The sequence below is a fragment of the Seriola lalandi genome, unplaced genomic scaffold (genome assembly GCF_002814215.2).
Source record: "Seriola lalandi dorsalis isolate HSWRI2012SDOR001 ecotype SW California unplaced genomic scaffold, Sedor1 jcf7180002054487, whole genome shotgun sequence".
NCBI classification, from domain to species: Eukaryota; Metazoa; Chordata; class Actinopteri; order Carangiformes; family Carangidae; genus Seriola; species Seriola lalandi.
Window position 1 is genome coordinate 195,275 of NW_019525040.1, and position 20,284 is coordinate 215,558.

The following is a 20,284-nucleotide window of genomic DNA, read 5'->3' on the forward strand; positions in this document are numbered from 1 at the left end:
GTATCCATCAGGCAGGAACTTTACTAGGTAGATTACAAGTCCCCCGAGAAGCTTGTTGTCATGTGTTGCGCAATTAAGCTTCAAGCCAATCTTGTAAGACAGCACATAATATGCATCATACACCCTGGCAGCTGTGTAAGGACATTTATTGTTAATGTGTTGGCTTGTGCTTCCATGCATGTTTATGGATACAGTGCACCATGACATGCACATAAAAACACATCAGTATGTGCACGTGAATTAGTCTTTCACTACATCTTTCATTACATGTACTTTAAACAGTGTAGACACACACACATTATATATATAACGTAATGTACTATACATGACAAAGCATTTGGCCCCTCAGTGCCCATGCAGGACCAAGTGCACTGTAAACCATATGCCACAAGTATTCAATTAAACCAGATGACATGGTATGTGAGGTACACACCTCCACCAGCCAGTGTGTATTTATCTAAACATGGATACACACTCTGGGCTGGCTGTGAGGCAAAACTGAGCGACAGAATGAGGGAAAGCTCCAAAACAACATCTGGAGGAACATGTGTATGTGTTTGTACTGAAAGTAACATTATGTGAATATGCGTCTGCGCATACACGTGCTCATGTGGTTACTTGACTGTGACTGTGGACACGGGTGTGTTTGTGTGTGTCTGGGTGTCCTGGTGCCCCTGAAATAGCTCTGTAAACACAGAGCTATTTGCACATAGTAGCATAAATCTACTTAACCAAAATCATTCAGCCCCATATCTCTGTGCTGTGAAACACCAGACTTTGAAATTGCACAAACCCAAACTCTCTATTTGAGTGTTGCTTATATTTGCCCACATGAGCATTCAGCGCTTATCGAAATGACGACTTCTAAAGTAGATCAGTTTGACCTACATGTGCAGGATGTATAACAAAATTACACTTTTGAACGTTAGTGGAGTAAACTCACTTACTGCAGCAGAGACTAAATAACAGCTGTCACTGCAGAAATATTGTGCAATTTAACAGGGTAATGAAAGCGCTGTACAACTCCATAGAAAGAATAAAGGAGAAACAACTGATGATTTCACGACAGAACAGTGAGACTGAGGGTTTTGGAGAAGTAGAAAGAGTTCATTGAAAATAGGCATCCGTAGCACATAAAGCCTTGTTTTAACCCAGATGACTCTATGGTACTACTCAGGCAGTACATGTATGTTTTTATTAATATGACAGTTCTTTGGAAAAACTATTATCCTTGATTCTTTCATAGTAAGCTTTTAAATTGGCCTAAAAGCTGTGTGGACAATTTATGCTGGCAGCAACAAGACTACAGTGGTTTTAAGACTTGGATATTATACTCACTGCACAGAGAACTGTTCTACTGAGCACAAATGGATCTATAGAGTCTGGGATACCTTGGTGCAAGCAAACAAACCGAGCATCACATTATAGTTCTGCTACTGACAGCTTACAAACCTCCTGACATGTGTCACTGTGAAGATTATGGTTTACACATTTGGTTTCCTGTCTTTTGGAAGGTGAAAGGTGCTAAAGGTTTAGATGAAGCTCTTCACACGCCTCTACACTAAACTATAAAATGATTTGATATGCATATAATTGAGGTATTCATAGTGTCACATGCTGTGATTTGTGTGCAAAACATATTTGTGCCATGAAATCTATCTTTCATGGAGCAAAATGCAAATGAAAACAAAATACAAATATGCTAATTCTTTGCATGAAACGCACAGGGTGAAGAGCTGCTCATCATGCCAAAGTGACAAATATGTATTAAGAGTAAATGCCTGTTAAAAAAGGTGAGCTTGAAAGTTTGCAGATGAAAGCATTTTTGTAAAATTTAGATAATGATTGGCAGGTTTTATGAGTATCTCATGATTTAAGTGCCTGCTGGTTATCTTTATTGCTATGTCAGAAATGTGGTTCACAACTGCTTTTATCAGAAGTTTATAAGTTAATAATACTATGATTTATGATTCACTCACTCTACGATTATTGTGGACAAAATCATTCGCAATAACGATATTATTGCAATATCTATAGAAAAATGTGAAATAATAATAATTATAATACTAATACTAATAATGATGCTATCAGTCAAATTCATGTTTAACTTTGTTTTTTGTGTGTTATGTCTCTTTGATTGGCGAATGAATCAGATTCGAATATGAGTAGGGAGGCGGAGAGAGAGCCTGTTACCATAACTGTTTGAAAAGAACAAATACATTTAATGGATAGTGGAAATGCAACCAGTTGCAAAAGATCCACAAGGTCTAACATCTGCCATCATATTATTATCACATTTATTATTAACACAGTATCAATATTTCACATTTTAAATATCAGAGTTATCGTCAATACCGGAATATCGTGACGCCCCAACTATGATTATGGACAGAAACTTATTTTTTCGGCATGAAAACAGTATTTTGTGCCTGCATCAAGTTCCCCACACTCAGTTTGACTCTTTTAACAAAACCGATTCCCTCTTTTGCCCCTTGCTAATCATAAATTGAGCTGCTTGTAAACAATCACCCTTGGCTTGACCTGTTGCCATCATGTTGAAAAATGTCACCTGTCAGAAATCCTCCCTCAGGATGACTGAAGGTGTGGCTTCCCAGTTCAGTTTCCGCTACTCACTGTGCTGGCTGTTTTCATGGCTCCTTCACTTTATCATTACTAAATAATAATCTGAGAAACAATATGAGGTGAGATACTGGGAGGGCAGTGGGCGGAGAACTGCGGGGCGTTCACTCATAGAGGATATCCTGTACACTTCTTTTATGGAACACGGCGAGCTGAGTGATTTCCTTGATTTCCTCTAACTCCAGGTTCATGTGTGTTGGGAGGGGTGGGTGGGGTTTTGTGCACGTGTGTTTTAGGGTGAGAGTATTACAGGGCTTTGGGGTGGATACACCAGCACTTCTAAAACTGTAGATTTATATGCGAGAGGGGATGGGAAGCAGTGCAGTGTACCGTTAAAGCTCACATCACATTAAAAGTACCCTTTAAATTAAAGACCAATTCAAAAGTCACACTGAACATTAGGTGCTGCCCTTTATGAATGCAGCCTGAATGCAAAAATGTTTACTGGACAGAAAGAGGAACCAAAATAAGTCAAATGTTGGCCTTTCGTAGAAGAAGTGATGCATAATGAAACACAATATATATATATAACAATAGTTATATTAGAATATCGGTAAAAACTCAGTATGGATCCTGGTCTTGACCCCTTTATGTTAACAAATGCAAGCAGGTTTTAATCCCTGGGTCCTTTCAAAAGCTATCAAAGCGGATTATAACTGTCCTGCTTGTAACCCCCCCAACTCAAACTTCTGAATGCTTTTATTGTTGTCAGTTCAATGCTAAGCAGGCCACAAAAATACTGCAATTAGTGTTATCTCAACAGACAAGACACCAATTTTCTTCCTGTTTAATTGGCAGAACTTAAAGCAACATGACACAACTATTTCTTTCATTTCCAGACTGAATGCTTTGTTTTTCTTTCCCTTTGTTGTGTTTTAAAGACAGCCCGTCACCAATTAGCAATCACAATAACTCAATGTGGTGACCATACGGGACAGTCGTGGCAGATGACATGTCATATTGAACATATTATTTTTAATCTTGAGCAGGCGAGGAAGAGGAACGCAGGAGGCACTCAGAGTCGGTACAGAGGTGTTGCAGATGGACACGCAATCAGGAGGTTGAAAATGCCACCACAGCCCCAGCTCCTATCACTATCAAAACATAGTCCGAAGGGATCAGGGGTGGGTGGGGTAGAGGTGGTCTCTGCAGTCATGACAACAGGTCTAAACAAAGCCACACAGCACAGGTTGGAAACTAGGAAGTAGCTCAGCCCATGCAGGACTTCCTCAATTGTGAGCAGTGACTGGTTGGGGGTTGGGGGTGATGTCTGTCAGCTGTATTTTCATGGTGGTAAAAAAAACAAAACAACAACGCTCAGCTTCCTTGACTCTTTACTACACTGTCTTAACCCCCACTGGAGTCAGTCTTTGCTAAATTCCTACTTTCCCCATAAAAAAAAAAAAAAAAAAAAAACTCCATCTGCAAAAATATGAATCATCCACATGGAACATTTCACAGAACTTAAGGAAATGGTGGCTGCACTACAAAGGAAAAAAATGACACTGCAACACTGCCACCAAGTGGTAATAAAAATAGGTGTGCGGTGTGTCTGTATGCATCACACGGCTCACTGAGCTCAAGCACCGTATTAACGCTCATATTAAAGGCTAATTTGCAGAGTGTCGCACAGCTTGATGTCCAGCCTTAATCACTGTAAGATGCTAGATTAGTCCTTATCCGCTCGGTGCAGACTGAACACATATGGGCCTGAACAGAAGTTCTATTGAGTCTCCATTAACACTAAACAAAGCACTCATTAAAACACAAAAAAGAGTAACTGATTAAAGGAGTAAAGAAGAATTGCTGATGAAAAAATTGCTTCTGAGCGGGACACAGTTACAACGCCACAGATGTAGGATGGTACACAGACTGTGACGCAAGCTAAACATTCCTCAAAAGAGTCTGCTGTCTGTCAAAAAGCAAATCATATTAACTGACATATGAGCTCAGCTCTCACTCCCCTGTAACTTAAAATAAACCATCTGTGTCAGTCAGAATTAATCTGACAACTAGACTCCTCAGCTTAAAGTCCCATCATGTGATGGTGGCATGAAGATTTAACTCTGTCCATCTCCTGATGGATCGTAGCTGTGTACAGTAAGTGGGTCAGCTGTAAGTCAGTATCCCACCCAAGGCTGCCAATTACAGTACAGCAGCTGCTTTGCACTGGAAGATGATGCATTCTCATTCTTGGAAGTCATCTTTGACAGCCCATCACATGAGGTTTACTCACTGTTGCTGTGCATATGGTAGCTATTCAGAGATAGTGTGTTGCACTTCACAGTGAGCTTAGCTGTGGCTGTTCATTCAATCACAATGAGAGGAGAAAAGTCTGCCAGTGTGTAGCCCAGACAACTTCTATGAGAAGTAAATCAGAGGTAAAGCTGACATGCAGACATACATACAGACAGAGGTCTCTGAAACAGCTGCTCCCGCAACTGACCAAGCAAAGCAAACACAGCCAGGGTGGCTTCGAGCCGACTGCTGCCACTGCAGCTAAGAAGCCGCTTCCTCTCAAGTCTAACAAAGAAAAGAAAAAAGAAACTCCCTCCCGGGGATGAAATTTCTAACTGTTGAAATATCAAATATGTTGGAAAAAGCCACAACTTACCGGCTATTCTGTCTCGCTCCATAACTCAACAGCTACCTCAAATAACCACATGTAACCTCTCCTTTTTCTCTCCTCTCCTCTCCTTCCTTCCCTCCCTTTTTTCTTCATGGAGACTTCCCCTTTCTCCTGACTTAGTCACCCTGTCCCCCTCTTTCAACCCTCCCTCTCTCCTCCCTCCTTTTCCTCCCTGTCTCCCTTGCTCTTACTTCCTCCAAGTTTTAATGTCTTCAGTCTGTCAGGATAACAAGTGAACGGAGCAGACGTCCGCAGCCATGTGCTAGTCATATGGAGTCTCTCTCTCTTGCTTTCTTTGCTCTCTCCCACATACATGTGATGCAAGCTTTTATCCCAGAGACATACAAACTGACAAATTTTAATTTTCCTCTTCTCCCTTTCTCCAGTATTTTCTATTATTCTCTTGATACTGATACTTGATGCTCTTGATCAAAAGGTCAAATGATAGAATAAATTCAGCCCACTTATTACAAAAGTAAATCTCCACCAGGACATCATGCACCACACCAACAACACACACGCCTACCATGTCATCATAGACACATTACTTGCACTTTCAGGATGTAGAAACCCACATAAAGCTGTGATCCAAACAAATGATGACTGGCTGTAAGTGGACTAGAAGAGTGTCTTTAACAATCATCGTCTAAAGAAACTTGAGTCCAGGGTCCTCATGCATGAAGTGCTTCTCAACAAGGCTTGTTTACAGCAGCTAATTATCTTTTTTACAGGATCTCAGCCAACATGCTTGTTGACCTCCTGCACATCAGGTGAGTGTCTCTCAGCTCAGCTATATGAGAAATTTACTGATATTTCTCAGGGTCTGAAAGCATTGTTATTTTGAGACACAAAACCAGATTTAAAAGCAAAAATCAGAAAATCAGAGTGACACAGCACACACACAGACACACACAAATACACAAGCAGACACACACACACGCCATTGCTTAGACTCTGGCCTTTGACCCTCAACTTGCAGCTCAACAAGGTCAAGGGCCACTTAGTGAGCCGTCATCGCAGTGAGAAAATCCAAAGATATTACAACACACGCACACACTTTTTTGTTTTTGTGTCAGGGAGAGAAGAAAAAGGCACATCTCAACAGCTCACTTCCGCTTCCTCTTTCTTACGGGGAACATACCTCCTCAACCCATGTCTTCCAGATTTACACATAGCAACAACACTTACTTTATCAAAAAGCATAAATAAGGCCCGAAACAAACTGTCATACACCCACATGCATGTACTTCTTCTACCCACTCAATCATGTACGCTTTACACAGAGGACAGAAACACACACAGGAGTCAACAGGAACATCTTTCATGGGTGAGGCTGTGCTTGGATAAAGCAGTGATATGACCTGCTGTTTCTCCAAACATGCAGTGATGACAAATGCCTTTCTCTATCAGACCTGCCCTGATACAGGGGAACGTCTGAGCAGCCAAGTTTTTTTCTGATTCTGAGTGTGTGTGTGTGTGTGTGTGTGTGTGTGTGTGTGTGTATGTGTGTGTGTGTATGTGTGTGTGTGTATGTGTGTTTAAGAATTCAGAAATTGTAACAGGAAGAATATTCAAATTATTCCACAACATACCTATAATATGAACACAAATGGTAGATGGGGCATAGGGTTAGTAACTCTCACACACACACACACACACACACCCCAGCAGTCCCGGGGCCTTTTCTGACATCTGCAATAAAGAAGTGAGGAGAAGCAGAGCAGAGGAAGCAGATTAGGGATTTTCAAGTGTAACTACTGTGAGAATAATTTAAGTAGATTTAGCCCCATAAGGCACTTTGACTATGATCAGTGTAAAAAATGTGAATTACAAGAGCCTATTCTATGTGATTTATCTATTTCTTTCATTTTTTAGTTGGAGCCTTTGGACAGAATTGTTTTTTTAATGTGCAAGTCAAGATGTAATTGTATTGATATTATGGCATATAAATATGGAACGGTGCTAAGTTAAATTGTTAAAATGCCATATGGGTGGCTGCTTATATTTGTATACAGTATATTCATATACATTTATAAACTCACAGGTTTGAGTACTTGAGAACTTCAGACTAGTTATAATTTGTTAGTAAGGGCTAAGACAAATAACATAGTGTTGTATATACACTGTTTCTGAAACTTTATATTTGAGTGATAACACAGCTGAAGTGCAGACAGTGACCCACATCAAAATTCTGCTCAAGGTAACGAACTAAACTACACATCAGGATAAAAGCAGAGAAATCCTAAAGGAGCTTTTTGGCATTTAATCCATATGGAAATTTGTGGTGTGACAAAAGTGTGGTTTTAAAAATAGAGACATGTCTCTTTTGGCCGCTGGCTCTTTCTGTCTCGTGATCATTTTCCAGACTTGAAAAGCTACAGTTAATCACAGGGTCAGGGTAAAAAAAACAAAAAAAAAAAACACATGAAACACGCAACATGTGCTTATGCATTTGTTGACTCACTCTCATATGGATAACACACAAACACATGTTGCGAGATAAACATATTCATTTACATATACATACATGAGGACGTGCCAACATGTTTGTGCGCATGTGGAGCACTGATGCATAATTTATTTATGCATAATACACACACACACACACACACACACACACACACACACACACACACACACACACACGCACGCACACGCACACGCACACAACATATGCATACCTGTATCTGTCCACAGAGCCATCCCAGATTTGTACACATACACAATAAATTTGGATGGTGTTGATGACTCGGATGGAATAAATTACTCCAGTAAATTACTCAATGAACAACAAAATGAATATAACAAGCAAGATTGCAGCAGGATTATTTTTACCTGCAATATGAAAATGAAAGCAGGGCATCATTAACTCTGAAGAATGAATGTGTTTCTGACATTTTATTATTTCATTCATTTAATTATTATTCATTTTCCTAGTAATCTCACATAACCTTTGAGGAGGTAAAAATCCTCCATGTGCCCCTGGTATATTATTTGCTCCGGTGCTTCGGAGCGTTATCTAAAGTGCCCCGACCTCAATACAACTCATACAGGTACGTTTATTTTGGGAACTATTTTGGTTTTACACAACATATAGTATTAATCCAATGAGTAAACCTCACACCACTTAGGAATGCGAACAATTTAGCTTCAGCGCTGCTGCACATCCTCTTTTTTTTTTATTTAAATAAGGCAATTGCCAACAATTTCTAAGGCCTGTTGTTCTCATTTTTTAAAATATTTTAATAATATATACTAATATTAATATACAATTCAAATGTTGTTCAAATTTGCACATGGGTTGAAACTGCTTTTGACAAAGCTTATATTTTATACGTCCAAAACTTCTAGTGTTTCCTGCTGCAAGAAGACACTTCACAGCACTTTACAGTAAATTAGGCTGTTTGAGCTTGTAAAGGACATAATACAGACGACCTGATGCAGAGAGAACAGACTGAGAGGGCCTCATTCACTCATACCTTTCACCACCTCCCCTCTCCATCATCCAAACCTGCTGGCGAGATATAGCCAGACCCTCCCACCACACATACACACACACGCTCAAACTCTACAAATGAATAGGAACACTCAAACGTCCTCTTTAAACCAGAGACACACATATGCACACAAACTCAATGGGTTATCTGGGCAGATTCCTCTTGCATGACTGTACACCGTGTAAACATATAAAACGCACACACACTCAGCTTTTCTCTTTCTTTGACTTACGTACACATAGAACTAACATGCAGCCTATATTTGCACTTGGCGAGGCAGATGGTCATGAGGCGGAGACGGACACGTGCGCTTGTTCACTCATGCAAGACAAACTCAAACATGCACGCACGTACGCACGCGTGCACGCACACACACACACACACACACACACACACACACACACACACACACACACACACACACACAAAACAGTGTATCACACGTTGACTAAGAGTGGATGGTGAGCCTTGGGGTGCACATTAATGTAAGCCGTCACTTTCAGAGCACGACCTATGGCCTAACGCGTGACTCAAACATGCTAAATTTAGTTACAAAACTCACCAGCATGCCAGCCAACACTAAAGGGATGCCTGCAGGGTAGCGATGCACAGTGAAGGAAATAGAACAGTGGGAAGAAGATAAAAGATAAAAGGAGAAGAGGAGGAGCGAGCAGGGGAAGTAGTGAAAGAGGTAAATGGAGGGGAAGAAGAGAGGGGGTAAGGTGCTTGTGTCTTCAGGGTTGAAAAACACATGGGAGACAGATCTAACCCCACATACATACACACACACACACACACACACACACACACAAACACACACACACTGAAGATGGAATTATACATGTGTGCCATGGTGTGCAGCAGTAATGCCATAATTGCCTTGAGCATACTGATTTATAGTTCTGTGTCAAATTTCACCTGTTGATACCACCACAGTAAAACTAGACAAATGTGTTGTAGATTGTCAAGTAGGGCTGAATGATATGCACAAAAAAATCATATTGTGATTATTTTGGCAGATATTGTGATTGTGATATGAGTAACGATGTCAGTTGGAGTTGCATTTCATTTCCACTGAAAAAATTATAAAAACAATGATGAGAATGTGATTTTTTCGGGGTGGGGTGTTATACCAAATATGCATGTTTGCTCACGTCTGGAGAATATGGCTTGTAGGCTGGGGCATCTCTGTAAGAACACAATGCTTCATTTGTGGTGTGTTATGACACATTTTGCCTTTATCAATAAAAACTGGATATTGCAGCTATGGTTTTCCCCATATCGCTATTTAACAGGAGGAACGTACTGTGTGATTATTAGCAAGCAGAATAGTTGAGTTTTAATTCTTTAACTCACTGTGACAGAGTGTGACAGTGGCAGCTATGTTTGTGTTACTGAAAAAGAGAATATAACTGAGTATTTCTCTAGCTTGCTTCATGTTTCCTTCCCTTTTAACAATCTCCATGGGCACTGGAAAACCCTAACATGAAAACAAAAGCAGCCCAAGCTGACCAGTCACAGTTCTAGTTGTCCTCACGTGTTGCTGCCGTAAGCACAAGTCTAGTTACATTTTTGCAGAGTTGCATATTAGCTACTGTGTAGTCTAGTGTAGAGCTGTGAAGTCAAGACACAAAAACTCTGTTGCTATGCTATAACTCTTTCACACACAAATATGAAGGTGGCTTCAAGTCTACAGACACGCAGCTACCAAAACACAGATGGACACAACATTGTAATTCACACTACGGCTACCGCAACATCACTTCACACTATAACAAATATCCATATGTAAACACACACAAGCATGCTTAACTCCAAGTACAACAGCAGAGGTTCAGGAATCCCATCTGCACATACGAGATGGTGGAGAGTGAAAAATAGACAACAGTGTGATGTGATGGTGCTGGCCACAGTCTGATGACCTCACCAGAGCGCTACGCAGCACTCATCTTCCCCCTGCCTCGTCTCCATCATATCCACACATGTGAGAGAGAGAGAGAGAGAGAAAGAGACCCTGTCCTCCTTGTTTGTGTCCCCTGCTGCTGCTGCTGCTGCAATCTACACATCCAACCTGGGGCAAGTACAGGGACGACACAACTCTTCACATCAGTCATCTACACAATCCAAATTTAGAACAGGATCCCATACTCAGATGCAAACCATGAGGAAATCCACTTTCGTAAACACAGAGCTCACATTGCTTCATCCAGAGAGATTTTGCTTCTTCTAAGTGCTACTCTACTGAGTTAGGGAAATACCACAATGTGGGCAACCCATCCTCTAAATCACTGTGGTCCTTACAACCGACCACTCATATGATGATTCTCCAATAACAGCTGTGAGGTTAAATTTTTTATCTGGAATTCATTTCTGACAAGTCATCATCTTAAACATGATGTACCATCCAGAATAAGCCCAGGAGTTAGTCAGACACTGTTAGACAGTAAGTATGCATCATTACAGCAATCTGGGAATAAGAAGGTCTGATTGTATCTCAATTTTCCAATCAGACTTCCCAGCCTGGCTTGATGGCAGCCACATGGCCTCACAAATGATCCCCACTGAATCTGGCTGAGAATAGGGGAGAGAAATGGACGGCAGAGCTAATATAACTCATGATGTGTTTTTCATTTTATGCTGCATCAGATCCTTCTAAACAATGCAGTTTGGGTATAAATGCAAGTTGTATCACTCAGTCTGCATCCCATTCACTGGTGTGGTATTTCCGTGCTGGGGTGCAGATTCATAGCTGCTGACCTGCTGGGTTAAGTGAGCAAAGTGAGCCTGCACTCAATAAAATGTATGAGTGATTGTCTGAGAATTGTAAACATATCATTTATATGCAATTTCTAAATCTTTGTCAGGAAAACCCCTTTGAGATTCCCATGTACTAATTTGACCTTTATGAGTTTCCATATGTAATGGAAAGTTTTACAAAATGTTGGCAACATTATGAAAAGTAACTCGACAACTCAAAAAGCTACAGCCATTTTCAATCATATTTATGGTTACATTTATTGTTAGGATCCCCCGTTAAAAACAATAAGTAAACTTCAGACGTGTTATGGATAAATGAGCAGTATAAGAAAGACAAAAGGAATGGGAAAAAAGACAAAACACCATGTTTACACAGGAGGCGTAGCATGAGCTACACATAAGCAGAGAGCAGCAGTAGCATCTGTGGCTACACAGGATGCGTTCAGGCACAATAGTGAACTGTAGCTCTCCCGCATTTTAGAAGTGCTCAGAGCCGAATACAAGTACAAAAACACGCTTTAGGTAACCTTTTTTGGGTTGGGGTTAGTGGGAATAAACTTGAGCCATTCTCAAGACCTGTGTAAACAGCTGGATTGCTAAAATAAGGACCTATCTGTATTGTTGGATATGCGTGAGACAGACAACTGAAACACTTTCTGTGTAGACTCCACCACAATGCTATCGTCTCCGTTAGACAGTGCTTTGAGTTAAATGCTATAACCAGCATTGCAGTGTACTCACAATGACAATGCTAACATGCTGATGTTCAGCGGGTAAAATATTTACTATGTTCTTTATCTTTGTTTAAACACAAGGTAAATATAGTCTTATATAGTTTCTGCAAGTATTATAAACTTGCAATATTGACAAATCAAAAAATTTGACCTGCTTGTGGCACTAGAGAAAAGTCAGGGGATCACTAGAGTCAGTTCATCCTCTGAGGGCCATGCATGACTGTGCAAAATTACATGGCAATCCATTCAGTAGTTGTTGAGATATTTCCGTCTGGAAGAAAGTGGTGGACTGGACAGACCAACATTACCATCCCTAGAGCCATGCTGTTGGCGTGGCTCAAAATACAACTAAATCTGAAATGAGGCAGAACCCAAATGGCCTCTAGTGTTTTAAATAATCTGCTGAAAAATAAAAAAATCTGCACAAAACACTGACCTCAACAATTACATCGACCATACAACAATAGTATGGCCGATCACAAATTCTCAACCACTGAAGATGTTTCACAGCTCATAAAAATGGTAGTCAAAACAAAGCTAGACAAAACTCATCGCCAAAGTCATTACTGATGTTGAGTCAGCAACTGGCACAAGTTTTAGTCAGCGCTGAGATCAACCAATCATCTGCGGGAACCAAAGAAAATGATGATGATAACCAATACATGACCCTGTTACTCATGACACACACACACAGTACACATACGCACAGAGGCGCACTCACACACTTTGTCCAGTCAAATCCAGTTCACAGAAAACCCCATCCCTTTAAGCTATAACTCACATAGGCTCCTCTCTTCCAGCTCTCTGACAATTTAAATCCCACTTTCAGGTCATCTGGACTGTCGGAGGCTGTAAAAGTGCTAGTAGTGCAGTCTGTGTGTCTGTCTGTCCTAGCATGGCTGTGGTAAAACTGCTGGCTATTTCCTCCTCACCATAAGGTAATCATTAGATGTGAGAGGGAGCTGGCAGCAGACTACATTAAATAGGATATCCTCAAAGTTCCAGATCCCTTGCAGGAAAGAAGGGGGTCTGTTGTAGCAATTGATAAATATGTGGACACTGTGTGGATATTGCAGATAGAGTAAAAGCCTACTGTAGAAGTCCTGGCATCTTTCATCCATCCTGCAGGATTTTTGTAAGAAGTCATTTTGGGGTTTTGAGTGGCACTGAAGCAAGAATAAAAACAGCCTGAAATGTTGGCTGCACAAATCCATATGAAATTTTTTAAGCTGGAACAAAAACAGTCTGTCAGCAGTGCTTAGTATCTGCTACAGTGTGTAATATACCTCATTTTGCTTTGAACTGTTATAATCCTCACTGTTTAACTGTGCATTAGCTAATTGAGTAAAGTTAAGCTTAGACAGGCTATGGATGAGAGGAGCAAAGCTATGTGATTTGGATGATTATCATAAGGCCCAGAACGCAGGCACATCAGCCTCGGTCCATCCCTGCAAATTAGCCCGGACTGATGGAGGGAAGCTGCTGGAAAGAGAAAGAGGGGAGAGAGATGGGGGTGGGGGAGAGAGAGAGAGAGAGAGAGAGAGAGAGAGAGAGAGAGAGAGAGAGAGAGACAGAGTTCCTGTGGTTCCCTGTGGCTTCAGAACTCTGTAATCAGCATGCCAAGCTCCTGATGTCTAAATCCACAACTCGGACCCAGACAGTCTACATTTACTCTACACACAAGCGCATACATGTACAGAGGCATGTGCACGCAGACACACACACACATACACACAAGTGAGTTCCTGACACACGAGCTCCACAGTGATCTCTGTTCATGTGGAGTTTGGTGAAGGAGCCAGTCCTAAATAAATGCAAAACGACTTAGTGTGAAATTCAGCGTATCTAGTGTCTAGTATCTATGCAGTGTTCCACTGAGCCATTATGCAATAGACATGTATAATTAATTAGGATCTGAGTTTTCTGATTTCCCAATTTGATTACTGGGATTAAAAAAAGCATTCCTGGTGGAGCCCGGCTGATACTGGATTTTTGAGGGCAATACCAGTGTCATTAATCCGAAGTTTTAAAATCAATTTTTTGATAAGGATCCCTACAGGCACACAGCTGGCCACCAATGTCATTAGACACTGATATTTGGTTGAATGGTCGAGTCACCAAAATTCAATTTCAGGACAACGTCTAAAAGCCTCTGAAATGTCATTTTGACATAAAATACCTACATTGTAGCCGTGAGCAAAACGTATCGCTTGGGCTTTGACGCCAACCCAATTTTGATTTCAAACCAAAACTTCTCTACGTCAGAGTCATTAACGTCCAACGTCTTTCTGACTATACATTGATGTCCGGCGCTTGTTGAGATGACTCAAATGTGGTCATTAAAAGACTGTGACCCAGATATGAGCAGGCCATTTTACATCTGAAAAATAAATGAAATGGTGCTTGATGAAATGGGGATACTGTTTCCAAACATGTTTTTGACATTAATGTACTATAATTTCTTGTTAATTATGACCTAACATATACTCCAATACAAATATATCTGTGATCTGTTAATATCAGCGGCTAACTTAGACGATTTATTTACTGGTGGGCACCTGTGTTTGGTCATTATTGCTGTTCTGCAGCTCAGCGAGTGAATGGCACTTTGACAGTTAAATCTCTGTAAAGTGGTTTCAATGTTATGTTTGGAACAGAAAAGGTGCCAACATTTTGCTAGTCATCAGTGTTTCTTAAATAACATAAGGAAAAGGTTACCTACATTTGTTTTTTTTTCAAAACCCTTTTAATTTTTATACACACATATGCAAGTCGGCAAACCTGTCTCACACAAGAAAGCATAAAACATAATCAGCACTATAAAATGCAACATGACATGATGCCCTCATTATGATCAGCCCACATTTTACTAAAGGCATCTGCTTGTAACATCAGGTGTTTCTTTAATGAGCGTGCGGGAAAATTATTCACGACTGGCTGGCTGCTCATCATGATAAGCAGCAGTGACATGGCCCGTTTTCATCCTTATGTTATTCACAGGGGGGCTTTGTTAAGCTATAACGTCATCATCGACCATCTCTATTTATAGGCAAACTCTGACACATTGGCAAATGATGTCATACTTGCATTTGTGTGTGCAAGTGCACACAAATGCGAGGGCACATGACGCTATTCACCAAGGAGAGAGGTCTCCTTAATGTACGCATGTATTGTTGAAGCATGGTTCACCATTTCAAAGCCCAAAGCCAAGTTTAATCGGATAGGAATTACAGATATGGAGAGAGATAAACTGAGAGATAAATCCATGTGAGACACAGCAAAAACCATGTGTCACTTCCTGAGGTGGGAGTGAAAGGATTAGGCTAATAGCTGAGGGAAAGTTTATCTAAGGGGAAAAAAGTTCAGACCTCTCAATGAGGGAAACTTTTGTTGAATAACCAATATCTAAGGCAGCCCTTGGGGACTAAGACAGTGAGCTTTTGTACTTGGCACTTACGACAGAAGACTGATAAAGGTAGTCTAATACAGGATAGTCAAGCAGAGGTTTTATAGGGATAAGGATTATATAAAGAGCAGAGCTTGGCAATTTGACTCTTACGTAGTGAATTAAATTGACACTCACCAATGAATAGCAAACTCTCCAAAGACAGCTTTATTATCACAGGGACTAGTAGTGAATGCGGTGGCAGTCCAGGCCAATATATGACTCAGACTGAAGGGAATCCAGCTCAGCTGTCACTGAAGAGCCATTGTTGAAGTGAAATAAAGAGCTGTATTGACTCCACTCATCTGCTGGTTCTTTATGGGACCTACTGCTGTGGTTTAGTGGGAGGATGGATGACATGATGGATCCTGCAGTTTAAAGTGTGATGATATTCATAAGAAACCAGTTAGACCCAACGGTACTGTAGCCAGTACCCCAGAGTCATAGCGCATAAGGGGACCAAATGACCATGCTGATCTGCGACCAGTTTGACCTCAGTTTTAGAGTGATGGGAGTTCAGCAGTGGCCATAGATTACTATCTCTACTCCTATGACCTGTATGAGTTACATGCTGATGTAATTAATCCTTTACACAATCAGCAAATTGATAGAAATCAATTGACAACAATCTTAATGATAAATGAATGGTTTAAGTCATTTACCATTTGCTGGTCACAGCTTTTCTAATGTGGGTATTTGCTGCCTTTCTCTGTTTTATTTCAATATAAATCTTGTAACATGTAGCAGATATTTTTCACTCTTTTCTTTAGATTATACTATTAAACAAACACATTTAAAAAAAATAATGAATACATACTGTACATTGCTATTGAGAATAACCATCACAGCCTTACATGAGTTAGTTCAACATTCACTCTCTTTTAGCTCTGTTTGTGGGCTCTACCACCTCCTGAGAGATGCTCCATTAGCTAGTCAAAAACTGTGTCTGTCGTTTGGTGCTGAGTGGCCACTTTACAGTGAGCTTTTAGCTTTTTGGCTGAAAACAGCTGGTTGCTGTGGTGGAAAACATCTCAGAGCAGTGACAGTGAACCAAAACAGTAAAGATACAAGACAGACAGCTAAACAATGAGCTGAATCTCACTATAGAGATCTGTAAAAACAAGGGGAGCTGAAGATTCAGGTGATAATGTTTTATAGGCTCAAGACACATTTCACAATGTCACATTGCTTTCATATTGTCACTTCATACATTGTTAATTATACTGATCATAGCATCTCTAAGTTTTAATTACAAATTTGCATAGAATCCTTAATTTGGATAACGATATGAAATGAAACTATTGAAATGTGTGTTTGTATGCAGATAGGACCTGCATTATTAAAGTGGTCTATACTCATTAAAAGTACAGTACCAGTTTAATGCGCTAAGTCAGTGTTGTAGTGTGTGGGCCAAAGTCTTTACATGCTACCCACTATATCTAATCCAGTTTACTAAATCCTGGCCATAAGCCCCTCTAGGCTGCTTAAGAGTTTTGAGATGTTCAGTCATTGTAATAATTAGCCCTTTCCTTGTAAGACTGGCAGATATGAGAATATCTCCCTAAGATATCCAGCATCATGTTGGTCAGAGCATGTTCCACGCAGTCTACAGTTGTAACATGACAACCTAAAAATACTTGAGTGAAGAAGTTTGTTGATGAAAAAAAAAAAAATTTTGCGTCATAGGAAAATATGTCTGGAGCCAAAGTCATCTTCACTGGCACCACATCAGTCAGTGTCCTGTGTTCCACCCACAAGTCAATGTCAAGAATGCCTCCCTGAGTTTCTATCGAATCTTCCACCAGAGATGAAAGGTCCAACAAATGCACATAACCAGCCCCCAGCAAACGTTCACCACAAAGGAGTCTATTCAAGCTGAGGACGAGCCTGTTTTCAAAAATGACCCAACCAAAGAGAATATATAGCACAGCTGACTGGGATCTCTCATGCGTAGGACGATAGAAAGAAAAAAGGGGGGAGGAAAAAAAAACAGTGCATTTACTCCGCTGGGTCTCCCTGTTCAGTCAGGGACAACTTACTACAGAACAACATGGGCACATCCAGTTCATTAAGCTCAACCAGCTCCGAGTCTCACTAGACTTTCCTAAGTAGGAGCCAACATATTTTTGTTGGTGATCTAAGAAGGGACAACACAATGTTCCCACTTGGAGAGTGAAATTAAGTACGAGTGACTTGATAAAGCACTGATCTAATGTGATAAAGAGGATCCAAAAAAATTGAGGGCTATTTCCAAAAAAGAGCTTTGAAGTTGGCTTTGCAGGTAGATTTTGGCCATTTTTTATTGAGGTATTGTACTGCTTTTATGGTATTGAAGAAAAGTAGAAGCTACAGTAGGACATGAAACTTGACAACAACATAAAATGAGAGGGATTTGATATGAAAGGGATTTTCACACCAAGGCTCCTTCATCTTGGTCTGTGCTGCTCTCAATCCACATCTGCACAACTTCAAACATCTGCACACCCTGAGACAGCCCACACAAACTGGAACTTTTGAAAATGTAGAAGAAGAGTGACAGAACAAGGATTTCCATTAGGAAAAAAAAACTTTTGTTACTGCTAATTGGGTTCTCTCTCAGTTCAGCCATGAAATGCTCCAGCCTGATGGATAATTTGACACCTTAAGGTCAAGATGCTGAATTAATAAAAAAAAACTGCTGGTGCGTCTGTCAGCTTTGAAATAGCGAGGATGGAGTGTGGCTGAGTAGAGAGAGATCTGACTACCAGGGTGCCTAATGATCAAAGTGCCTAAAGACCTTAGAGTTAAAATACTAAGCATTATTCAGTCAACCGTGGGAGACAATTTGGTCCTTCGAGCCTCTTGGACAATGTGTTAAAATTTGGACTTTGTTTTCTCGGTACAGAAAATAAACAATGAAACAGCACCTGAAAACTGTTATTATCATACAACTGAAGTGACGGACCCTCCACTAGCCTCCACAGCAGTCTGACCACAAACTGAGCTATAAATTCACCCGTGGCTGAAGACAACACTGACTGTTTGAGGGTGTTTGTATGGCAGTGAAGTGTGAGTAAAGGTGCAGCAGTGAGGATCTCCAGAGATAGTAACTGACAGTGATAAGACTACTTGAACAGGCCAGTGCCTCACCTCTTAGTGTGGCCTTTCCCACATTTCTCTTCCATAAAAGGTCAAGCATTGATTCCTTAAGGCTCAAGAAGACAGCTGCTGTGTTTGTGATGGTTACTATGCACATGATTAATACTTTGATAATCTGGATTTTTCTGTTTATATCCAGGAAGATCACATAAAATCAATTATGGACCATGTGTAATGTAGCAGCACAAACAGACCAATGATTCAAAATAGAGAACTGAGTCAAGACTCAAGTCACAGAAATGATGGCAGCAGTGAAACTTTATTTACATATGCCTGGAAAGCAAGGGGGTAGGCCATGCATTGCCAAAAATATGCAATGTAAAAAACATTATATTAATGTAGCTTTAAAAAGAAAATGTTCAAATTTCATGCCACTTTATTTGTCACCATTCAAAGATTCAAAGAGATTTGCCTTGGACCTGTCCCAAATAACTTTAAAACAGATGTGGATATTAGCTGTGTCTTTAATGGCATGAATGAACATGACAACTTTTTCCCTGTTTTCAATGAAAGCCTGTGCAGCATCAACTTATGCCACATTTCTGTGTCTGTTCTGTCTAGAGTGCTTCATTTTTCTCCCCAGAGCCCCTCCTGTAATCCTGAATGTTGAGAGAGGGAGAACACACAGATGGGGCCTGAGCAGAGCCAAAGATGTGTTGTATAACATGCACTATGTGTCATGCACCTACAAATCATTGTATCATCATCACTGATATCATGAGCAAGCAAACATCTAAAATGTTTGTTAAAGCCAAACACACACACATGCAGTACTATGAGAACACAGCCTCAAGGGGCCAGTGCATCCACACAGAAGGTCACGCTGAGAAGGACATGATGATGCACATCAGACTTTAATAGCCAGGGGACCCCAAGGTGCTCCCTTGGGTGCTGTACACTCAGCCACAAAACAAACTGGCTGAAAACAGCAGAGGGGGCAAAGACTAATTGAAAGAGTTTGACAGGTTGAAAACTCCAGATAAACAGAAAATAAAGTTGAAAGAGAAAATTCAGCAGTGCTGTTCTTTCAACAGAAAGTTTTCCGTCTTCTAGCAGCAAAACTTGATATACAGAAATTCATCTATATTACATAGTGATTTCATAAATAATATATATTCATATACACCCTGTATTACTTTGGGCAAGCAAACAGAGTATTTTAAAGATACTTAAGCCTGAGCCAAAAGTAGGTCACATTTTACATGCATAATTAATACTTATAAATATGTTTCTGCAGATCATGTGATATCTAAGATAAAAGGATGCAGTATTTTATCACCACACGCACCACAAGTGCACTCTAGCATAATTTTTTCCACAAACATCTGTACCTGAATTTGGAGTTTTCTTCATGCTCTGGGTTTGGTGCTGGTCCTCCTCACTCAGTCGTCGGTAAGGGCAGCGCTTGGCTCCTCAGATCAAGCCTGGGACTGTCCAGCTGATG

At 40.5% G+C, this 20,284-nt stretch overlaps 1 protein-coding gene across 2 annotated transcripts in view; it reads right to left on the minus strand.

The window, feature by feature from the left end:
* septin9b (septin 9b) overlaps positions 1-20,284 on the minus strand; it is a 72,273-nt gene extending 51,989 nt beyond the window's left edge. Inside the window, exon 1 of one of the 2 annotated variants that reach the window (XM_023412796.2) lies at positions 20,172-20,284. In XM_023412796.2, coding sequence (XP_023268564.1) covers positions 20,172-20,193 — 22 coding nt within the window. In that variant the 5' untranslated portion in view covers positions 20,194-20,284. Of the gene's footprint in view, positions 1-5,254; positions 5,368-20,171 lie in introns of those variants that run through there. The other variant, XM_023412797.2, reaches the window with a different exon arrangement.